We start from the raw sequence: 24,496 nt of genomic DNA, 5'->3' as shown, positions 1-24,496 counted from the left end.
TAACTTGTTGAGTTCTGAAAATATATCCACTAGGTTGGACTATGCTCTGTCTTTTGAGAGGAACAAGAATAAAGTGTATTTTCTCGTCTTGGCATGATTTGTACTTGGTGGTTTTCCATTTCCAGATGATAGCAAGTTTTCAGAGGCTATCACAGTGCTGCTTTCCTGGATTGAACGAGGGGAAGTGAATCGGCGCTCTGCAAACCAGTTCTATTCCATGGTGCAGTCGGCCAACAGCCACGTCCGCCGGCTAATGAATGAAAAAGCCACCCATGAGCAAGAGATGGAGGAAGCCAAGGAGAATTTTAAAAATGCCTTAACTGGGATTCTCACTCAATGTAAGTAAAATTTTGGGGGCCATCTCTTTTGTTGTGATTTTGCCTTTTCTTTTTTATTAATTTTATTTTTTCATTTGGGGGTAAGTAGTTCAATAATTTCCCATTTTTACTCCATATTGAATGGCAAACTTCATAACCTATTTCATGTTCTGTGGCAACTTGGAGGAACACGGACCCTGCCCTGAGAGTTTACTTCTCAAGGTGAGCAACGTTTCTGTAGCTTTTCCTCAGAACAGCAAGCCTGGCCACCAGGGCAGGGCAGCTAGATGCATCTGTGCCTGCTGGACCCACCACGGTTCATATCATAGCTGCAGGGCCGCCACCCTTCACCTGCAGGCTGTCCGCACAGACCCCTATGTCCTCCTAGTGCTGACAGTAGAAAGCAAACTTGAACACATTTTCCTCGGGCTCTGTGTAGGAAAAGGGTACTATCAGAAAAACTCCTCAGGATCTTTTATCTGGGAGAGCTGTGGCTGTCAAAATGGGCAACTCAAGAGTAGAGATTTTTTTGTCCTTTCTTCATTTGGAAAGCAAATTGCCTTAACTACTTAATGCCAGTGATTTTTTTTTTTATGTCCAGAGTCTAAATGATGAAGGATTGTAAGTGGGGCTTTCTCTTAGAACAATAGTCAGGGTAATTACCCAGGGCTCTATTCAAAAAAAGGGTGTATTTTTTTTTATGGGCACTCTATCTGTGTCTGTAGTTAATGTCACAGCGGCATCATGCATCACAGCTGCCGATGTTCTCTTGCTTGGTAAAAGCCATTGAATGACACTGTAACAATGCCATGCTCCATTCCATACCAGGTGCAGGGCCCTATGTGGTAGTGACATATGGGATGTATATTTCCATTCTGAAGATAAGTACTATTTTCTGTGATATAGTGTGCCAAAATGCCTATCACCTCTTTCATCAGTGCAAACACAAGGAATAATGTATCTGTCAGGATAGGATGGAAGAGAGGGCAAAACTGAGATCTTAAATGTAAAAGTATCTTACATGACTTTATCAAAAGACAGGTTTTACATCAGCGTAGCATATGATATAACAAATTCCCAAATGTAAATTCTGATAAGTGATCAAATATCCAGTATAAGACCAATCTGTCTTTAAAGAAAAGGAATAGGAAAAATAAGACTTCTGTCTTCACACAGACTGATACCAGACCACATTACCTAGATTCACCAGCCTTGAGGAATGACCCTTTATTTAAGAGTGTATGTCTAGAAACTCTAAGGTTATTAGGGATAGAATTTTTAAAAAGCAATATTTACAGCAGTTTTTAAAGGAGGGAAGAAGAGAATGGATCAGTGGATGGAGGGAAGGTAAGAGTGAACTGGTAGAAAAAAATGAGAGACAGCATAGTAAAACAATTCTAATAATACACTTTCTTCAGAGTTATGGTAAGAAGTCATATGCCTGAACAGTGAAATGATTACTGCATGTTTTTATCTTTTGCTCACTGGCATCAATTTTAAATAAGTTCTAATTTCCATGCAGTTTATAGTCCTAACGGGCAAGGAAGACTCAACCCTTGGCTCTAACAATAAAGATAAGAGGGTAGCCATGAATAGGTGAGAACTTCGTTTTCTTTGGCAGTAACTATTGAAAGAGGCACCTATTAAAATGCCCCTGTGATGTGGCTGAAAGAATGCAAAATGTCTACCTGTCATTATATAGGTGTAAGTTGGCCCATATTTGAAGCAACTGAGAGATGGACAGAAAAGTGTAGCATGTGGGACTACAGATACTTTTTGGTATTACCACCAAATTGGAAAATGACGTGGAGATTTACAGCAATAATTGGCTTCTGAATGTTGGACGTTGTGTTGAGCATCCAGCCTCAGGCAGCACTGAAGGCCCCAGCCACATTACCTGGAGGCTACACTTTGGATGCCTAAACAAGGGAGTAGGTGAGCAGAACAGGCACTCCACCTGGGCAGGCTGGCTCATCACTCCCTGAGAAGGAGTCAATGAAGGGGTGGGGCAGGGCCAGCAAGATCCTGTCTCCTGGAAACCACAGGAGTGGAGACTGCCTCTTAGGCACCTCAACTTTGAAATATCAAAAATGGAATCCTTGCTTTTAATCTTCAAACCTGCTCCTCTTCTGGTTTTTCCTTCCCATTCTCATAAATTCTCAAGCCAAAGTCTTGTACTTTTTATATCTGCCATCTCCCACCACCACAACTGACTTCTAGGTCATCAAGAAGTCCCATTGTTTCTTCCTTCAAAAATATACCCCGATTCGGCCCACCCTTCTTCATTGTAACCTCTACCACCCAAGTCAGGCTTTGGTTACTTGATGTGTCAGTTAGACACGGCATCCACATGTGAGTAACAGAAAATTCTGCCAAACGGTATCTGAAACAAGTAGAAGATGTTTCTCTTTGGACACAGTAAAATCCAGATGTGGGGTTTGTTGGTACTGGTCCAGTGGTTCAAGGCTGCCAGGGCTGAGGTCTCTCTGGTGCTATTCGCTTTACCTGGATAGTTGTCTATGATGGTTGCTGCTGCTTCGCCTGCCATCACATCTTCTTTTTCCAGCTGAAATCACATAAGAAAAGAGAAGGAAAGACACAGGAAGGAGTTGCGTCATTATAGCAAGAAAGCAAACTTGCCCAAAAATCCATCCCCAGCGAACTTCCATGTAGGTTTCATTAGGCAGAATTATCATACCTGGCCATGCCTAACTACAAAGAATGCAAGAAATACAATTTTTGACTGGGCCTACTGCTCTCCAGAGTAAAATTGGAGTTCTCATAATAAGGCAGGAGTGGAGAATGGCTACTAGGAAGAATTTTGCAGTTTTTGCCCTACAGAGTGCTTCCCTTTCTACTTCTACTCTAGTTTGATTTATTTTCACATTCTATCTGATACAAATCAGGTCATGTCTTCCCCACTAAACCCTTTGAGTAGCTCCCCATTGCATTTAGAGAATATTCACTGTCCCTAGCTGACAGAGCTCTCTGTGCTCACTTCTTTAGCTTCAGTTATCCTCAGACTCACCATGCATCATCTCCATTGGCCCCTCTCCCCCTGAGCCCATCAAAACCACCTTCCACCACTCGGCCTTTATATGTTCTGTTACTTCTGCCTGGGGTGCCCTTTCCCATACTCTGTGTGCTTGACTTCTTCTTATCCTATAGGTCTTGGATCAAGAGCCACCTCTTCAGAGAGGTCTTTCTGGTCCACCCTCTTCTAGTAGATTTGCCATCACTGCATCTCTCTCTTTTTTTTTTTTTTTTTTTTTTTTGAGATGGAGTCTCACTCTGTCACCCAGGCTGGAGTACAGTGGTGCAATCTCGGCTCACTGCAACCTCTGCCTCCCGGGTTCAAATGATTCTCCTGCCTCAGCCTCCCGAGTAGCTGGGACTACAGGCACCCACCACCACGCCCAGCTGATTTTTTGTATTTTTAGTAGAGACAGGGTTTCACCATGTTAGCCAGGATGGTCTCGATCTCCTGACCTCGTGATCTGCCCACCTCGGCCTCCCAAAGTGCTGGGATTACAGGTGTAAGCCACCGTGCCCAGCCCACTGAATCTTTATTAAGGTCCTTTGTAACACTTATCCAAATGAGTAGTGATTTCATGATATGTCTGCTTTTAGTTATTATAGCAGGCGTCACAAAGGAAGAGACATCAATATATATCAAGTCATCAATATATATCAAGCCTTATAACATAGAAATATGCAAGAAATATTTGGTGGATGAGTGAGTGAATGAATGAGTAGATCAGAAGACAGGCAGGAGGGAACCCTGAAACAGTGAGTTCAGAAATTTCTGGTGACCTCGTTGAGTAGTTTGGCATTGATGTTAGCATCATCTGCAGGAAACAAGGTTTCAACTTGCATGCATAATGAAGCAAATCAGAGAAAAAGCTCAATAGCTGTACTTTTTATTGGAAATTGCCACACTTTACCAAATTCTTGGTCAGAGGCTAGGAAATATTAGGAGAGTTGGGGTGAAAGAATCATCAGAAATTTATGCTGTAGTATCCCCAATTGTAACCATCCAACAACCTCTGTATTTACCATCTGCCTGTTACTATTTGGGAGTCCCCCTTAGCCCTGTAATTTGATTCTGAGAAGTATTTCAGCAGTTGGCAGATATCAACCGACATTGTGAAAATCCTACAATGCTGGCCAGGGTGTACACATCCCAGCAGTGAAGACTCTGAGGAGCCTTCCTGTGAGTCTTTGACAGCCAAGATCTTTCAGGATGACTCGAAGATGGGGGATACCTTAAATGTGAGCCTGGGCTAGAATTAAGCCTGTGAGGCAGAACCAGAAGATTGCATATCTCATTGAGCAACCTCAGAACTTTCCATTCTCTTCTATGTGCTTTTACAAAAAGGGCTGCAAAAAGGAACCCAGTCTGTGAAACTATTAGCAGTAACCTGACTAACATGGTAGGTACGTACACATCTCCTCATCCTTTAATCCGAACGCCTCTCCTTTCCTGTCCCGAATTTCCCTCTCTCTAGTGGAGCTATGTTTGTGTCTCAACTGTACTTCTTGCTTTCCATAGCTCTGTTCAGTGTGGTAAGATGTGTTTGAAGTCAGGACTTTGGGGATGCTTGTAAAACAATAACTGCTAAAGTCCTCGGTGACTGACACACTTGCTGCATTTTCCAAAAGCAGAACCAGTCACACCCCATTTGTCTGCATTAATATTCCTGGCAAATACCACAGGAATCACATTTTGGCTTCTTCCCTTAGAATGAGATTAGAATTGTTAAGCATGAGTATTCAGGAATTGCACCTCAGCTTTCCTTCTCCCAGGTGGCTGGAAATCTCCTGGTTATTCCATAGCAGCCCCGACTGCTCCCTCTCCACGTAAAGGATCTCCTTAGTGTCAGTGCCAAAAGATCTCCCCAGTGTCGATGCCGTCCTTCATGGCATTCCATGGTAGCCTGTTCACTAAACAGCCAAGCATGTTGGGAAATTGTTGTGAGGTGGTTTGGAAGCAGGTGTATTGGCAAACTAGCTAAATAGTGGATCAGGCCGCAAACAAGCCAAACACGGAGGGCTCACTCAGCAGCATCTAGGGAAGATCAGGTACATTGCAGAGTTCAAAGCATGGTAAAAGCATGTGGGTCCCCTTATGGATTTTGCTGGAAATAACCAATTGGTTGAATACGAGAAGGGAAACTTCAGGTGTGATCCATGAGCTGGATTAGATGCACCTATCTCCTTTCTGTGCTTGTGTACTTGTTCTTGCTTTCATTTGGAAAGGATCCATAGGCTCAAATGTTTGGCCTAGATTGCTGTCCAGCCACCGTTCCTGAAGTTCAGTGCTTAACAAAAGTTGTTTGAAAAGCATCACAAGTCATTAATAATAACATAAAGAAAAAGTTGTGATTTATTCAAAGGTCCCCATCAAAGTCCATCAGTTACCCTCTAGCTTTGTTGGTGTTTAGTTCTGCCCATATTTATGAAAGTTCTAACCTTTTTTATATCTCTGGTCTTCACCCCAGGACCAGCTATTAAATATCAAACAGTCATTGTTTTTAGCAAAGTCTTAGCTTAAAGCGTCAGGGGGCTGTAATTAAACCCAACCCGAGGCCGGGCGCAGTGGCTCACGCCTGTAATCCCAGCACTTTGGGAGGCCGAGGTGGGCGGATCACGAGGTCAGGAGATCGAGACCATCCTGGCTAACACAGTGAAACCCCGTCTCTACTAAAAATACAAAAAATTAGCCGGGAGCAGTGGCGGGCGCATGTAGTCCCAGGCGCCTGTAGTCCCAGATACTCGGAAGGCTGAGGCAGGAGAATGACGTGAACCTGGGAGACAGAGCTTTCAGTGAGCCGAGATGGCGCCACTGCACTCCAGCCTGGGTGACAGAGCGAGACTCCATCTCAAAAAAAAAAAAAAAAAAAAAAAAAAAAAAAACCCAACCTGAATTTTGGGGAGTACGGCATCCATTCACTTCTGTGTAGGGCGATTTTTCTCTTCTGACCATGGATGTACAGTTATGAAAGATGTTAGATGAGGACATCGTCTATCCTGCTGTGGCACCTGGGGCTTTCTCCTCCCTTCTGGGCCAGCTGGATAGACCTCATTTGCTAAATATAGAAAAAAGAGAAAAAAAAATTCGGAACAGGTAAATCATCTTTGTCATGTCACCTTATCCCGATAGCATCCTAGTCTCACCTTTATGTCATTTCTTAACCCGTCCATTTGCCAGAAACTTCCCCAGGTTTTCCAACTCAGAGACGTTGGAGTTTTTATCTTTGCTTTTTAAAAATGTATACTTCACAGGAACTCCCCATAGGCCTGCCCACTTTCAGTTTCTCAGTTATGAACAAAGCTTGTCATTTCAAAGCTCATACAGGAGCTGTTTATAAAGTTCAGGAAGCATGGACTACCACATTCAGTTATTAATATGCATGCCAAGATGATAAGTTTTGCATGCCTTTTAACAATTACAACACACACATATCTAATAAAAATTTAAACACTCCATGATATCCCCATTTTGCTACTTTCCCAACATGCTTCCTGGTAAGAGAGAAGGGAACAAACTGGAGAAAAGGCAAATGGGAAAGCCAGCAGCAGTGCAGAAGGGTTGATTAATATTAATTTAAGAATATGTGCCATACATATAATGAGCATGGATAAAAAGCAGAAATTATAGAATGTTAGAGCTAAGAGGGATCTTAAAGGGTTGCGCCAAACCCTTTCATTTTACAGAGGAGGAAACTGAGTCTCAGAGAGCAGACGTGAGAGGCCTTGGTCATTTAGTAGTTTATGGGCAGTTTAGAACCAAGACTCTTGGCTCCTTGTACAGTTTGCTTTCTAAGTGTGTGTGTGTGTATGTGTGTGTGTGTGTAAAATGAAAATTAAGAATATTATAAATGTAAAGGTACAGCTTATAGGTAGAGTTGAAGAGGTGTGCTGTCATCACACTGAGTATAAATGCTGCTATCTGGCTGAAAAATAAAGTATTTGCTTCTGGCACTACCCTCTTTCCTACCTCCACACATTTGCTTGTGCTGTTTCCTTTGTCTGAACTATTTCCCCTCCTCCAAGTGCCAAAATTGAAGCCCACTTCTATCACATTTCCTCCATGAAACCTTGTTTACCCATTATAACCCATAATCATCTCCCTTTCACCTACCTTCTGCAGCACTTGTTAATACTATCTACTTGAGGACTTATTTTCTAATTATTTTATGTGCATCAAGTTTATTGGTTTGTTTGCTTGATTTTCCCTCTAGCAAGATTTTAGGCTAAATAGAGACATGAGCCGCTTACTGTTCTCTTTTCTACCTCACTGTGCCTCTTCTGGACCTGGCATAATTCTTGTAAGCACATAGAAGACCTAAGAAAAAAAATATTGGTTGTTGACCAATTGCAGGTGGAAAGGAACATGGTGCTGAAAATTGGGCTAGAACCTAATATTGCAGAACACAGCCTAAGTGTTTTTTAGTAAACTGTGATCTCAATGATCTTAGCTCTAATACGCCATTCTCTTTAAAGTAGAGCATACAGCATATACTTTAGTTGAGAATTTTACAGTAGGAGTATTAGAGTACCATTATCAATATCATTTCAACCTGGAGATTGGAAAGGTTAGAACTATCATGCAACTTTACTTTATATATTTGTGATAGGTAATGGCATCAGCCTCATCTTAGGTCTTAAAAGCTGCAAATGGTGGAAAGACTTTTGACTAGGCAGAGAGATCTGGTTCTAATCCAAGTTTGACCATTAATTAGCCTTGTGACTTTGGGAAAGTCTTTTAAGCAACTTCAGTCTCATTTTTCTCATCTCTGTAATAAAAGGGTTTAACCAGTAATCCCTTAAAGTTCCTTTCCACCCTTAAGATTCCACAGTTCTTATATCAACCATGTGGATCCTTTATCATCTCTGGATATCTAAATACAGATATCTTCCAGGACCCAACCATGAGGTTCAAAGCTCCTAAAGTGATCATAGAACAGGCAATCAGATATTACTCCGTGCAAATGTTCTGCCTGTACCTTGCTGTGAAGCCCCTCCTGGGCTACACTGTGAATTTTAAGCCACACTTCAACCCTGAGGTTTTGTGCATTGGATTCTGCAGGTGCTGAAGATTGGTCAGAATTATTGTCAAAGACGGCTGCGCAGGGCACTGACAGTTCTCCACTGTCACGCCCTCATCTATCTTCTTGGGTAAAATTGTAAAAGCCTCAAGTGTCTGAATGAATGATTAAATTCATTCCACAAATATTTATCAAGTGTCAGGTTGTGTGCTAAGTGCTAGAGTGAAATGTGAGGGGTTTCTGATCTCTGTGTACCGTGATCCCCCTTTTAGGCAGATTGGTGTCCTTGTCCACATTTCTTCTGCCTGCAAAGCTCTTTCTGAAATTATTTACTTCTTAGGAACATCTCAGCCAAACATTTTTTATTTCCACCAAGGGAAATTTGGCTTCTATGTCCCCTGCTGTCAAAAAGGAATTTTATGAAGTGTTAAAATGTTTTCCCATGTCTGTAGCAGTCATTGCTGTAGTTCATCCATGGGAAAAAATTCCCCATGACTGCTTTAACAACGTGACAGGTTTTCTATTTCTCCTCAAAATTGTACTGATGGCTGTATTTGCCAATGCATTAAGTGCTGAAAACATTATTTCCATTAAAAAAAAATACCTCTTTGGTCTCAGGGAATAAATATCCAGAGAAAATAATATGTATAAAAACTTCAGCATCAAGGATGAGCACAGAATGTTCTGTTTCACAGGATGCCAAAGGTGATGGTGGAGGACACTATGCCTGCCAGAACTGAAATGAGTCTTTTTTTTCTTTTTTTTTTTTTTTTTTTTTTTTGGTATCCTTCCTTTCAGTCTCATGGAAAATATATACACTGAGTCAAATCATTATGTTTTTTAAAAAAAATCTTTAATAATACCAAAATGTAAGATAGAAATCAAGTCTTATACTCTGGAACAATAAAGAATTGGAGTGCATATTAAGTGAAATGCAGCAAATCAGGAAAGGTATAACTTCTGGGAGCTAAAGATGAAAACTCTGTCACTTTGATATGAGCCCAGGTCTAGGACTGGACTCTAGCCACTGCCCCACATCAGGCGAGGGGAATGTGTGTTGATAGCATTGGGGTACTCTGGGAAACAGTCTCTGAGCTACACTGGACAAAATCCATGCATAAAAAAAATTTTTACAAAGATTTTTTAAAGCCAAGACACTTTCAAATTGAGGAAAAGTAAGGTGTCAGTAAAGTTACTTTAAAGCAGAGATGATGTGTTCTTGACTCTGCGTAACTGAAAGAGAAGTACAACTTAGTGTTTGTTTTCCAACCAAAGAAAATTGTACCTGGGGAGAATCATGGAAGAGTAGCCACAGACAAAGTGAGAGGATTTCTGTTTAAGGAGAGAAATCACTTATGTGTGTAGACACCTTCTATAGCAAGGTAGATGTATGACCTGCAAAGCCAGAAATAATTGCTGTCTATTCCTTTCCTTATAAAGTTTGCTAAGCCCTGTTCTAAAGGCTCCCAGAGCCAGAAAGGAGATTCAGGATGGTCTAGCCCAGCCCCCTTTGCCTTGGGATTCAAACAGTTGGACACTTTCTTCAGGTCACACAGCTAGTTAGCGATGGAGCTAAGACTTGACCAACACAGATTTCCCAACTCTCTCTTCCCCTCTACATGCAACCCCCAAAACAGTGTTGTATTCATAAAAACACTCCCTTGGCCCCACTTCTGTAAGTTTCCCCTGCTGAGGCTTATTCAATGACTTTTATTTCAAAAAAAGTAGGACAGACTGGATTTTAGACAAAATGAGAAGGCTGAGGGCACACACTGAGAGAAATTGGTTCCAGCCTGGTAGACACAAAAGAAGTAGGGACCTTTTTTCCAGACGCTTTGATTCTTCTGCACTGTGGCTCATGTTCCTCAATACACTTTTGTAGAGAGGTAAATGCAGCTTCCTGCTCCATCATAACCTCCAATGTTTGGCTTGTTTGCATTGAAAATTCAACTTAGCTGCAAGTTTCAGCCAAGGGGTCCTTTAAGCCTTTCTTGGCCTCCCTTGGCACCCTCTGCAGCTCTCTTAAGCAATTCTCATCTTGCGATTCAATCATATATATGTTGTCTCCCCCAGGGACTCTGAGCAGCTCAAGGACCAGCTGCACATTTGGCCCTTTTTATCCCCAGTGTGTATACAAAGTCTAGCACATTACACACCACAGAGCTCATGAGACTTTGGCCCATCATATAATGGGTATAAATACATGATTTGAAGTTGGACAGATGTAATTTCCATTGCCAACTTCGCCACTGCTAAATATATGACCTTGGACAAGTAAATATTCGTCTCAGTGAACCTCAGTTTCTTCATCAATGAAATGGGCATTCATACTAGCACCTACCTCAGACGGTCGTTGGAAAACTTAGGTAAGATAATCAGAGGTTCTCAAACTTTAGCATGCCTTGGAATCATGCAGAGAGCTTGTTAAAGCAGAGTCTGTTGGGCCCCATCCCTAGAGTTTCTCCTTTGGTAGGTCTGGAGTCTGAGTGTTTGCCTTTCTAGTGAGTTCTCAAGTGATGCTGATGATGCTGGTCCAGGGGCCACACTTTGATAACTACTGTTTGAAATCATCAAGCATAGTGCCTAGCCCAGTAAGGGCTAAGTAATTAGAAATTGCCTATCACAGGGCTGGGCACGGTGGCTCATGCCTGTAATCCCAGCACTTTGGGAGGCCGAGGCGGGCGAATCACTTGAGGTCAGGAGTTCGAGACCAGCCTGGCCAACGGGGTGAAACCCCATCTCTACTAAAAATACAAAAATTAGCCAGGTGTGGTGGTGCGCACCTGTAATACCCGCTACTCGGAAGGCTGAGGCTGGAGAATCACTGGAACCCGAGAGGCTGAGGTTGCAGTGAGCCGAGATCATGCCGCTGCACTTCAGGCTGGGTGACAGTGAGACTCCATCTCAAAAAGAAAGAAATCTCCTATTACCGTTATATGATTTTCGTAACCACTAAGGGAGTTAGTAGAGACCCAGAGGAGATCAGGGTTGCCATTTCGAGGGTCACAAAGAAGAAAAGATCCCCAGAAACCAGGTCTCTCCTCCTGCTGCTATGTGATGACTCTTAGCATCGAGCCAACAACTGAATACAGGGCAGGCTCAATGAGTCTGGACTTGTTTCTGTTATTTGTAATGGAAACTGCAAACATACATATCACTGGTGCAGACAGTTGGTTACCATGTAATTCATGCCTTCTGTCATCTATCAGGAATGGCAAAAGCTAAATTTGATTATGCAGTGTTGGCAAAGGGTAAGAGAAACAAACTGAAAAACACTTCAGGGACATAGAGTGCAACTTGCCAGTACCTTTCAAAATTAAAAATTCAGGTGCTCTTTTATCTAGCCTTTCTACTGCTAAGAATTTTTTATAAAGATATTTATGTAAGGATTTCAGAAGATATGTTGGAAGATGTTTATAGCAGCCTTATTGATAACATACATATGAATAGATTTCCAAGATATATTAAGTGAAAAAAGCAAGGTACAGAATAACGTATATAATATTAGCACCTTTGTGTAAGTAAAAAAGGTTTCTCATAGAAAAATACACACTGTTTGTACTATATGCATAACCTTATTTTCTGGATGGATGTGCTAGGATCTGTTAATAGTGGTTACTGGTTATCTTTAAAAAGAGAAATTGGTAGAGTTGTCAAGATGGGAAGGTAGACTTTTTTTTAATATTGTCCCTTTTTTCTTCTGTACATACATTACTTTCATTTAGTCAGTAGGGGTAATCTAGGCAGGAGATTTATTGGATTTAAAAAGCTTAATAAATGCTATATATTTTGTGGAACTATTAGATTTATAATCTCATGTATTGCTTTACTTTCCAAAATTTTTAAATATATGCATTAATAAAGGGCTCTACAATTCCCTGGAGTATACTTGGAGTGATGCAAATCTTTAAAAGTCACTATATACCTAATATCTTTCTGTTTTATTTGAACAATTTGATCATTTCTTGCTTGCTTGAAATTTGCTCAAAACATGCTGTTTTTTTATATACTGTGATCAGTAGGCTTCTCTTTATTCTATTCAAATTCCATTCCCTAAAACAGAGGTCCCCAGCCCCTGGGCCGGTACTGTCCGTGGCCTGTTAGGAACTGGGCCGCACAGCAGGAAGTGAGCACCAGGTGAGTGAGCATTGCCGCCTGAGCTCTGCCTCCTGTTAGATCAGCAGTGGCATTAGATTCTTACAGGAGCGTGAACCCTATTGTGAACTGTGCATGCAAGGGATCTAGGTTGCATGCTCCCTATGAGAATCTAACTAATGATGATCTGAGATGGAACAGTTTCATCCCCAAACCATCCCCAACCCCCTGTCCATGGAAAAACTGTCTTCCACAAAACCATTTCCTGGTGCCAAAAACGTTGGGGATGCTGCCCTAAAAGAAACAAATATCTGGCCTCATCTAGCCAGGAAGTTCAGAAATATGATGTCTGCTGTTGGTGTCTTGGCCTCAGTTTTAAGTGGGCTGTAATGGACTCACAATGTCATGTGAAGCTTTTTTTTACATATCTCAAGACAAAACCCCAGAATGCCCTTTTCTTCCTCAATTTGAAATTCCAGTCCATCCCTCCTTAAAGTATGGGTTTGACCGTATTCATTCTCTGTTTCCTGGGCTTTCTGCCAGGCTGACTGCCAGCTCCTTCATGCTCAGGACCCAGAACCCGAGTGAATGTGCAGGAGTCTGTCTGGGAATCTCTTTTATAGCAGCAGCTTCCTCTTATGTGCTGTCCGACACATACCGCTTCTCCCTTGGACCTTGTCTTGCTCCTCTGGGTATCCTGAGAGCTGGAATCACTTACTGCATTCCCTCCATTATAATTCTTCAGTCTAAAGCCAAGGCTCACCAATTCCAGCACTACATCTAAAGCCTTACACTTTTCTTCTGTCCCTTCTCCCCTAGCTATTAGTATTTTAAAACAACAAAAACAAGCTGGGGTGGGAGAGGTCAACTATTTCATTTGTGTCATATCCCTTTGAAAATCTCTCATGGGCTATTCATAGAGGATTTGGGAAAATGTTATCCCTTAAAGAAAGAAAAATGTCCTGTGTACCCTGCAGAGTTGAGGCTCTAACATGAGCCCAGATAGCATTAAAAAACAAAAACTAAGCTTGGAAGATTTGTTTGAGGTGCTTTATTTAGGCAAGCCTACTGCCTTTAAGGACTTAATCAGTTTCTCCAGATATTTGGGACACTAACTGGATTAAGGCTCTTTCACCGCTATTTAGCTGGAACAAGGAATACAAGAGGTGCAGGGCCTGTGAGAAAGAAGGCAGTCGGCAAGACATGAAGGGAAAAGGGCTGTGTTCGTGTTCTCTGGAGGACTCTAACCTTTCTCTTTCATCTCCCATGCATTCCTGCCCAGAGCTCAAAATTCAGGAGTCTTGTGCAGCCCAGAAATCTGAGCTTTTGCACCCAGTGGCTGCTTTTTCCCAGGGAGCTTGCTTCAGTGTGGTCTGTTCCTGGATAAATGGATCTCCTGTTCTGAGCTTTCCCTCCCAGAGAAGGCTGAAGACCAGTGCTTCTCATGATAGTCTGTAAAGTTCTCTATCAGTAAGAAGTGTGCTCTAAACTCAGCAAATGTCCAAACATTTTGGGGTGGGGAAAAGTGCAAAAAAAGTTGTTAAATTAGTCTTATGGGTTTGTTTAAAATTGGAAGAATATATACATATATGTGTGTAATGTGTGTATGCTAGGTGCATGTATGTATCTCTACACATACATATGTGTAAGCTCATGAATAACCACTAGTGAGGGTTTGCAGCTCTGTGGAGTGATTAGCAACTTCATCAAGGCTGTGTTTATCCTGCCCTTAAGGTCATTTACAGCTGCTGGGTATACTAGGGGCTCTACTGTGATATCTAAAACTGGCATTCAGGCATACTTCTGAAGAATTTATCATTTTTAATTTTCTTATGATCCTCAACCTAATTTAGGCAAACAATTAAAACACAGAATTGGGGGGGGAAGATTTGCAAAGTGTGAGGGGTAAATTTAAATTTTCTGATGGAGAGCTCTTTCAGTTGCTAATAGAAGATTTGGGAAAATGTTATCCCTCAAAGAAAAAAAATTCCCTTTACCTGCAAAACTTTTGAGTATACTTTCTTGAATAAGTAAGTGGCAATCAAACAGAATCTATGCTTTTTATCTGATACAGGATTGTGTGGGGCCTCTGGCCACCACTCTGTGGACCACTGAGGTGGTGAAGGCATTGGGTAGGGAGTAGGTCTCAATTTATTCTGCCTGCAGCACAACTTCTATAAGCTACTTGCTTTGAACAAATGCCAATGCCATCTTGTTTGCTGGTTATATCTTTCTCTGAGAAGCAAAGTTTTGAAGAGCCTGTTCAGATAGTAACTTCTTAACAGGTTTTATTGTATATAGATAGAGTAAGTAGTATGAATTATACCAGAGAGGTAGTCAGTGGTCATCTAATTCATGGACTTCCTCTCTGGTGTTTCCTGCTATAAGCAATGAATAGTGTATTTACATCAATACCAGTAGTCATCCTGATTTATGAGCTTAAAAATATGCTGTCTTTGAATGACATTCATTAGGGCATACTCTTAGAGGTGCTTTTTCCCTAATGATGATGAGTTAATGCTGATGAAAGCGCTCCTCCAGAGTCCTTTTTTGTGTGTGCCCAGGAACTTTCATTTGCAAGATAAATGGCTGGTTCAGGGACAGTGTGTGAAGCAATGAGAGAGGTAAAACTGGGCCGTGTGAATACTGTGAGAGTGGTTTCCAAACCTGAGTTACACAGTTATTGGGGTTTTGTGGGATTTTATTTTGTTTTGCTTTTGTTTTGCTTTTTGATTGGTATAGGGGAAAAAAGTGTATAAGTTCATAAGTATAAAATTAAATCCCACTTAGTTTTACATCTAATTAATTACCCTATTGAAAAAGAATACAAGAAATGGAGAATGGCCCAGAAAATGTTGGCCATATCTCTTTGAATTCTGACTTCTTTCTGAACCCCTAATCCATATTTCAGCTCCATTTGGATGGTCTTCAGGCATCTCAGACTCAATATGTCCGAAAGTAAATTCCTTATCTTCTTTCTCAGCCCTCCACCGATGCTTGTTCTCATAGTTTGGGATGTACTTCCCAGCTCCAGTCATCGTGGTACCTCCCACCCCTCTTCCTCCTCCCATGTAGCAAGTCAGCTGCCTCCTCCTATCAAGTCTCCCTGTCAAATGACTGCCGGTGCCACACTCCATGCCAGAGCCTCTGCCTTAATTCATTCCTTTGTAATTTCTCCCAAGCCAATCCTACAATATAAAGTTCCCAATCAGAGTTAGCATACATGGTCTCTCTTGATTCATACCTAACACTAGCCCCAGCCCCAGCCCCACAGCTACTTTCACTCATCCTCCCACAACTCTATACCAGCCTTTGAACAGGCCACTCCCGCCTTCTCTGCCAAGCAAGCATTGCTTCACTATTTAAGACTTGGCAGAAATGTTGCCCTATTTGTGGAATGTTTTCTAATGCCACCTATCTACTTAGCTACTCTCTTCTCTTCTCTGTGTCTTCAAAGCTGTCATCTGCACCTCTCTTGCACAGGATAATTATCTGCTTGTCTTTCTTTCTCTTCCGAGACTATGATTGATTGCATCAAAGACAAGACTGGGCCTTGATCATATATTTCTAGCAATTAATCAAGTTCCTGGTAGCTAACAGGAATCCAGATGTTTGTTGAATGAATGAATGAACTGAACTTATGCCTTGGGATATGGTAATAACGTGTTCTAAGTAACCGAGGCACTTAGCCACAAACAGGAAATATCTAATAGCACATGGCTTGAGTAGATATTAGGGGATCTCCTTTTACCCCTAAACCTGTGCACTGTTGGGCCATTGGGTCCTTTTTCTTAGTTCTTTCTTTTCTGTACTCCTCCAGGTGCATTACTAGTCTTCCTTACCTTCATTCTCTCTGGCCCCTTACACGTTTTTATGAACAGATATACTTTTCTTTAGTGTTTCATTTTTATTAACAGCCTTCTCTGATTGATGTCAGAATTTTCACTATTACCAACCAAACACTCAATCTCAACCCATATTGTCCTTTCCCCTTAGGACTGGTGTCAGGACATCATAGTTCTTCCTCTTCTAAATGATGCCAAAGAGCTATGTTATTATAAGCAACGAAGCCCATTACTCTTTAATAACCTCTTGATCACCACCCCTGCCAGCCTAGATTTGGGGCTGACTGTTCTGTGTTGCCCCTACAGAAGGCAGCTGAAATTCCCAATGATCCCAGCCTGCGTACAGACAAAACATGCAGAAAGCCCCGGTGATCCACTGGAACAGGTTCTCTCCTCTGCTGGCTGTGCTGCAGGACAGCCAACCAGAGCACTAAGGATCAGTGGTCAGCTGATGGCCAGCACTTAGAGCAGCCCCAGATGTTTAGTCTGGAGTTTAGTTCTTCCAGTTGAGGTCGAGGAGGGAAGCCACATGTTCCCAAGGAGAGTATGAGTCAAATTGAAGGCAAATCCTCCTGTTAAAATTGAGTCAAATAAATTCATCATGTGACATGATGACAGGTTTTGCTAAATAAGGAGATTTGGGGTTGGGATTCTCCTGAAGTAGAAAATAGTAAAAATATTAATAGCAAAAAGATAAAAGCCCTCTGTGAAAATCAGCCATAGATTGAGAAGTAGTTGTTCATCAGCATAGAAAAGTATTCACGATATTGTAAGTGAATGGAATCTGCTTTTTTCCTTCTGCTCCATCATACATTTATTTTGTGTGCTAATTTAAAAATTATGGCACCAAGTGTTGTTCTTCTGTGGGGATTACTCTATTGCTCTTTGACATTCTTTGGACACCAGAAGATTTGGAAGAGCTTTGATGTCCTTTTTTATAATAGAGCCTTGGGAATCACTTATGAAAGATTTATGTTGATGGGGTGTTAGAATCCTTGAGAAGCTAATTTTAACTGAGCCTTCTTAACTAAAAATTTAGAAGTTCAGGTTTAATCATATGATTAATTTAGTGCTTTAATTTCCTTAATCTCATGCTTACTGGATCAATAACTGTTTAAGCAAGATTAAGTCTACAGTTAGTTGGCTCCACCCATAATACCCGCTACTAAGAGCCCATGCCTTTGTCTATGTAGTTTTGTTCATAACCCCTCAACATTTACCAGTCCAGTAGCACCAGGCCTGAAAGCAGCAGAAGTACTAAATTAAGTCAAGATGATAGAGTTAGAACTTCAAGTGGTTTGGGAGCCAGAGGGCGGGGAGCCTTGTGAGAGTGATAATGGAATGTGATCATGAGGAGCTATGGAGGGTGCCATATGGTGGTTGAAATAAGACCTGCATGCCAGTGCCGCTGGTTGGGTGAGCTTTGGTCTGTCTTGAGGTAGAGGCTATGGTTCCTGTTCCCTGCCAGAGGGCTGGAGGGCTGGCTGCAGTCAGTGCAACAGGGGGAGGAGAAAGGAGCCAAGGAGGAAAAATGAACCCCTGAGATTGAGGGGAGATATGGCACGGCTATTCATTGTCCCAATTTGGAACTTGGACATGATAACGTCTTGAGAGGACTGTGATTGAGTCCTTGAGATAGAGACCAAAAGAGAAAATGATATATGTTTGGCTCTTCCTCGTTCAGCCACCTCTCCCTGGCTTCACTTCTCTGCACCCAACCCTAGCATTACTTTGTCTGTATATCTGAATGCCAACACCAGTGTCTATATATCTATAGATCTAGGTATATAGATAGACCAAATCACATATTGAAACAACAGCTAAAGAATGCTTGGAAGTAGATGCCCTTGCCCTTCTCCCAGTCATACTTAGAATTTGTTTTAACCTAAAGTTATGGAGACAGACTTGAAGGGAGACATCCCCAACCTTGCTAAAATGTAAGTACGAAAGGCACAAATTGGATGGATATTGATGATGTTGTTTCTATTGTGACATCATCCATAGACTCCTAGTGTCTTTGCTTTGCTTCCCTATAGTGATCACAACATAAATTACTTGTCTTGTTTGACTTCCTTGTTCACCAAAGTTGAGCAGATTGTGGCCGTTTTCAACGCTTCTACCAGACAAAAAGCTTGGGACCATTTCTCGAAAGCCCAGCGCAAGAACATAGACATTTGGCGAAAGCATTCTGAGGTTGGTGATTTTATTATTACTTTTTAACCACCATCACACAGCTGGATTGGCAGAGAATAGCATGGCTGCAGCCATGATGGTTTCTGTTACAGTGGGCAGTCCGCCTGCCATTGTCTGATCTCACTGTCAGCTCCAAATGCAGCTGAGATTTGTTCCTTGTCCAGAAAAGCAGCTGACTTAACACTTAGGGAACACAGTGTTTTTCTCCCCTGCAATGGGAGAAAATACTTTTTCCCATTCATAGTAAAGATTTCAGAAATAAACCAAGACACTTTCCCTAGCAAATTATTTCGAAGAAAAATGGAACTTGCAATAGAAAACTGGCTTTTAAATACAGAGGGTTTTTTTTTAGTGTTCTACGTGATGATGACAGTTTGCTCTTTGGACAAGTACGCCTTTCCGTCCATATTTTCTCACCATAAGCAACATCTTAGTCCCTATGCTAGCCATTAAGTCCTATTACACTTCTCTCCAGATCCAATGTTGTAAGGGGAGTGAATATCTAGGCCAACTGGGTCTACCCATCAGCAACCATGCATGTGTGAAGTGAGTATCTACCCCCAAGAGAACAGTCTAGAATTTGACCTGCTTGCCACTTAGAAGGACCAAAATGTGTCATTAGTCACTGGTCGTCCAGCTGTTATTTTTAACTCCACAGAGTAGTGTACGCTTTGAACCTGTAATTTAAAAGTAAGTATACTGTCTTTGCTTCTTTTTTTTAATGAAAGAATGTTTTTCATTTGGATGCCTCTCCATCTCTAGCATGTTAATATTAAAGTTCTCTAAATGACATTCCCCTCTTTCAAAATCCCAAACTTATGGAAGGTAAGGTTTATTTATTTAATGATTTTGGCTCACACTTGTAAAATAAGTATTTTATATAGAGTTTGAGGAATCACAAAGTACTATGATATCAGTCATTTGGGTAGCATTTTAAGTGCCCATTAACTAATGCTAAATTACAGTTGAATACCAATAGCACTAGATGTAATATCCACATGAATACCAAATGAATTCTTTATTATCACTGTTATTATGGTGAATACTGAATGACTTCACAATAATGTGACACTTAAAATGCTAGTGCAATTTATTGTTAAGAAGGACATTTTTTATTTTGTTCACTAATGCCTACGGTGGTTGGTGACTGATACAGTTCTGTTTTTCTGTTCAGGATTATGAGTAAGGAAGAGGTGGGATTTCTCTTTAATTTTTCAGGGACCAGAAAAATGAAGGGTGCTTACCTGATGTTCTCCCTGACTCTGACTTAAGACCGAGGTCAAGGTTGATTTTCAAGATTAAAAAAAAAAAGAGTCCTCTGTTTGTGATGCAGTAGACAAACTGAGGGTTATGAAAACACAAATTGGAGTCCATAAACTATGATTCAGATTTGGGAATGATCAGTCTGTGAATTATTTATTTCTTCACATAAAAACCAAACATGATTAAAAGGAATGTTGAGAGAAAGGCTGGTGGCCTGCTACCGAATAAACCTGAGCATAAAAAGGCCATCATTAGAATGTGAGTGTCAGCAAATGTCACATATTGATCTCAATCACACTTCCTGCCATGTCTGCCTCAACTTCTCACCTTCGCTTAACCCTGCCTCCTCTGCGTGGGTGTGGTGGGGAGCAGGACGTGTGAAGGCTTCCATGCAGGTCTAAGGAAGCCTGCTTGCTTTGTTTGGTACTAGGAGACAGAAATAATGCTCCAGAAGGACAGATGGAGTGCAGCTGTCAAAGGTGCTCCTGCGAAGGGTCTTTGTGCCTTCCTGCTACTTTCCCCACCTCTTTTGATATACATTAGGCCACAGAATTCTAAATTAGCTGTGATTTTCTCTTGCATGTCGCTTAATTGATTAAATACCAGTTGGTAATTTAACATTGTGGATGATTTCTCAGTTGCGTATAAGCTTGATAATTGGCTTTTTTCCCACATTCCCATGTACAGCATCTGTTAATTATCTGCAACACCTCTACAGATTTATTAGAGTGTACTAGTGATTTAATGCTGAACCAGAGGCACCCTGTGGAAACACCCTCAGCTCTTTTTCATCAATTTTTTTTTCTTTTCCACCACCCTTTCCCACAAGAACAACTACCATATGACAGTTTGTCATTAATCGCAGGGACTAAACAACAGTCCCTTTCAGCCTCATTTATGCTTTCCACCTGACTTTTCCTTGTTTCAAGTGTTAAGCCACCTCTTTGGGAATTGGGCTCTTTGTCAGTAGAAAAATTAGCTGTCCACAGCCTAAATATTTCCCCACTAATCACATGTGACACCCACCTCCAATGCCTGATGGTGTTATTTAAGATGGAATTGGCACCTGTTTCTTCTGGGTGGCATAATTAAATTAGGAGCCTTGTCTGCCTTCCCTCTGGCCTCTCAGGGCTGCCTGTGATTGGTGCCCCTGCACCCCACCTCCGACCTTGTCTCTCTGCTTTCTCCCTTCCCTGTCCTCTGCAAGGGTGATTCCCAGGGTACAGAGTTGACCATTCAAATGCTGTTAGCAATAAATACTTTCCTCTCCATCATGCTGTAGTTAAAATCTGTGAGCTAAGGAGAGAAAAGAATTGAGAAAACCCATAACATGGAGTGATATATGCATGTCCATCAAATGGGCACAAGTCATGCCCCTAATAAATTCGTTGTAGTAATTTAGTTTTATTATTACTCATATGTTTATTGATCATAACATGAAATTATTTTAACTATTTGATTTTTATTTAGAGACTTTACAGAGGGAAAAAGAATAATGGAGGCTTTCCCCTGTTTTAAGTATTTCTGAAGACAGTACATGTAAGAGAACAGAATGAATAAGGAAGAATTCACAAATATGTAATATACAGCTTGATACAAAATAATAATATAAATACTTAGCATAAGTATTACAATGTTCGGATTTTAGGCACAGTAGTAAGAAATTTCCTGTGTAATTCTTTAATCTTTACAATGAGTTTTCACATATGCTACTACATGTAAACAGCCTTGTATTATTATTCCCCACTTGTGAGTGACTAGACAAAGTCTCAAATAAATAACTTGATTGTAGTCACTCCCCTAATAAATGGAGAAAGTAAAATGTGATCTTAAGATCTGTGGCTCTAAATTATGTGATGCTAAAGTGACCATTGCAACAAAAGCAGTAACCCCAACATGACCATGTGCAATACAAAAGAAAAGGCATCTGTTTGTGTTTCGTTCCCTAACATCTTACTAATTTTGAATTTTGGATATCTGAATGGTGTGTGTGTGTGCCTGTGTGTGTACGTGATCACACATGGGCACATACACACATGCAGGGGCACTATGTTTGCATGAGAAATAATAATGTCCAGCATTATCAACTGAGCAAACCAAGTGTCTGGCATGATGCTAAGTATTGTACATTCGTTAACTCATTTCATCCTCAAAACTATTTTTAATCATAATATTCCAGTGAGCAATTTAGGTTAATAGAGATGAAGAATCCTTCCTAATGTCACACCGTGTGGGTCAGTGGTAGAACAGTCCATTTTAAAATTCCACTGTTCATGTTCTTAACCATAATTTCTAAGTCCTTACTGTACATGTGCCAGCCATGTAACAGGTATTTCTATGTAATCTTTGCAGCCCTATTAGGTGGATGTTATTATCCCCTTTGTACAGATGAGGAAATTGAGACTCAAGAGAGATTAAATTATTTGCTAAAGAGCCCTAGTCATGGGTGAGCAGGGATTAATCTAAGCCTGACCTCAGTTTCCCCTGTTCCCCACACCCCTCAGAACCTCCTTTAGGTTAGGTGAGGCTATATTTGGGAGATAAAAGCTTTTGATTCTGAATGTTAATATGCCAGTCATATATACCCAAAGACCATTGGGGAAAGCCATATGTGTCTGTGACTCTGACATTTGTGTATCCTCTACTTGCAGGAGCTCCGGAATGCTCAAAGTGAGCAGCTCATGGGCATCCGCCGCGAAGAAGAAATGGAAATGTCTGATGATGAGAACTGTGACAGCCCTACAAAGAAAATGAGAGTCGATGAATCAGGTAATGCCGATAACTGCCACAGACCCATGAGGTATCACAATGATCTTCCAAATCTCAGATGGGGAATAAGTAAATGGCCGTATAACTCACTTTTATTTGAATTATAGTAAACTTTCATCTTTGAGTGACTCTGCTTTTTATTAATAGAACTTTAAACTCCTTCTTGGGAACAGAGTGATTTAAATTGCTCCAGTTGTTTCTCCGTATGTAGATCTGGGGCCATTAAGCTTTTTTCAGGGATATTTGCCTGTTTCCATGAAAATCCTTTTCCAGAGTACGGCAGCCACAGCTGATGCTAAAAATATGGATAAAATTTGGTTTTAGTCAGTGTACTTCTTACATGGGAATTGTTTAATCCCTGAAGAAGCTTTCTAGCTTCTGAGCCAAGATGCTGGAGAATTAGACTTCTTTTCCCATAAATGTTCTTTCACCTAATCTGTAATTAAAAGGCTGGCCCCATTTGGTACCAAGCTAGGGGTGTCACTCCTTAGGTTGTAAAAAGAAGAGAAACTTAGAGAGAACCTTGCTTTGTGTGCTCTGTCTAATGGGAGCTGCTGATTTAAAATGCTCTCATTGAATTATATATAAATCCATTGGTACTGTAAAAACAGCAAGGGAAAAGCTCATTCAAAACATGAGACACCAAGGGAGACTGCTTGTCTGATTGGAAGGGTATTGTCCGAAGGACCTAGGAAGAACCATAATTGCCATCATTCCCAAAAAAGAAAATTACAGAGATTGTATAGATTTGATCTGTCTCCTAATGTGTATAAGTGAATAAAACATACACCTGTTAGAGACTTTTTAACAGAAAGATTGCAGGTGACCAGGAATCGAGGATCTTTGCTAATTTATTAAGAAGCCAAAATCAAGATTCTAAAAGGATCAGGTCACCAAGACTGCAAAGTGGTCAGGATGCTCTGTTTCTCCAGGGCTGTAGAAGAGAATGTCAGGGGTGCGAGTGATGATCATAAGAAAAAGCTCCTGCCTACAGGCATAGAGAGAAAGGGCTTTAATTTCTTTAAAGCAGTGGTTCTCAAAAGTGTGGTTCTCAGTCCAGTAGCACCAGCATCATCTAGGAACTTATTAGTAATGTAAGTTAGCAGGCCCCACCCAAGACCTGCTGAATCAAAAACGTCTAGTGGCTACAGGGGTGTGGGGAAGTGAAGTCCAGCAATCTGTGATTTAAGCCCTATAGGAAATTCTGATGCATGCCAAAGTTTGAGAACCACTGCCTTAGAAACTTTCCCTTTCACCCTCAAATTCATTCATTTTAATCTTTCAGGTGCTTAACATACAAGTAGGCACCATGCCACTATTTTCTGAAGCCATATATCCCTTGTCTGAAAAATGAACCCAGCACTTATGTGTCAATGGTGTATGTCTCCTGCTAAGCCCAGATCAGATTCCTCAGGACTGCTTTACTCTTGGGTTTGTTTATTTGAGGAGACCACCTTCCTCACAGGATGTCTATTCTACAAACCTTCACATAGCAAAAGAAGGGAGCAAGGATTTGTGTGAATTTCTTAAGTTCAACAAGATCTTCAAATAAAGAAATAAACTTTTTTTTTGTCAAAAGCGCTTTCATCCTTTGTGAAGCTTCTGGATGAGAGGCAAGTTGACATGAAACTTGGATTCTTAATATCCTGACAAGGTAGGTGTAGGAGAAAAGAATTGCATCAGTCAGAAATTCTCATTTGAACCTGTGGCTTTTTGTTTTGTCTCGGTGATGTTTCTTTTTAAATAACTTGTCAATTTCCCAAGTAAGAATTGTGTATAATTTCATAGTCTGCTTAGGATAGGACCAGAATAATGATGACTCTGAATAGTATGCTCACTGAGGTCTTGTGGCACGTACATGCTTATAGGATCGGGGCCCGGCCTCTGCTGCAGAAGCATCAACGGAGATGTGATCCCCCGACACCTCTCTCAGTTTATTCCCCAGGCATCTGATGAGAACGTG

The 24,496-nt window shown here is 41.1% G+C and overlaps 1 protein-coding gene and 1 long non-coding RNA gene across 3 annotated transcripts in view; one reads left to right on the top strand and one right to left on the bottom strand.

Moving 5' to 3' along the window:
- The window catches only part of ENOX1 (ecto-NOX disulfide-thiol exchanger 1), a 573,843-nt gene that overhangs the window by 443,024 nt on the left and 106,323 nt on the right, over positions 1 to 24,496 (top strand). For both annotated transcript variants that reach the window (XM_063697309.1, XM_063697308.1), the window contains exons 8-10: positions 126 to 338; positions 18,395 to 18,501; positions 22,416 to 22,533. In XM_063697309.1, coding sequence (XP_063553379.1) covers positions 126 to 338; positions 18,395 to 18,501; positions 22,416 to 22,533 — 438 coding nt within the window. The remainder of the gene's footprint in view (positions 1 to 125; positions 339 to 18,394; positions 18,502 to 22,415; positions 22,534 to 24,496) is intronic.
- The window catches only part of LOC134756983 (uncharacterized), a 173,830-nt gene continuing 149,749 nt past the window's right edge, over positions 416 to 24,496 (bottom strand). The window contains exons 3-4 of the long non-coding RNA XR_010130550.1: positions 6,240 to 6,406; positions 416 to 2,883 (exon numbers count right to left, since the gene is read on the bottom strand). This is a non-coding gene — a long non-coding RNA (uncharacterized lncRNA). The remainder of the gene's footprint in view (positions 2,884 to 6,239; positions 6,407 to 24,496) is intronic.

The sequence above is a fragment of the Gorilla gorilla genome, chromosome 14 (genome assembly GCF_029281585.2).
Source record: "Gorilla gorilla gorilla isolate KB3781 chromosome 14, NHGRI_mGorGor1-v2.1_pri, whole genome shotgun sequence".
In the NCBI taxonomy this organism is placed as follows: Eukaryota; Metazoa; Chordata; class Mammalia; order Primates; family Hominidae; genus Gorilla; species Gorilla gorilla.
The sequence above is the reverse complement of the archived record's forward strand: the minus strand, read 5'-3'. Positions and strand labels throughout refer to the sequence as shown.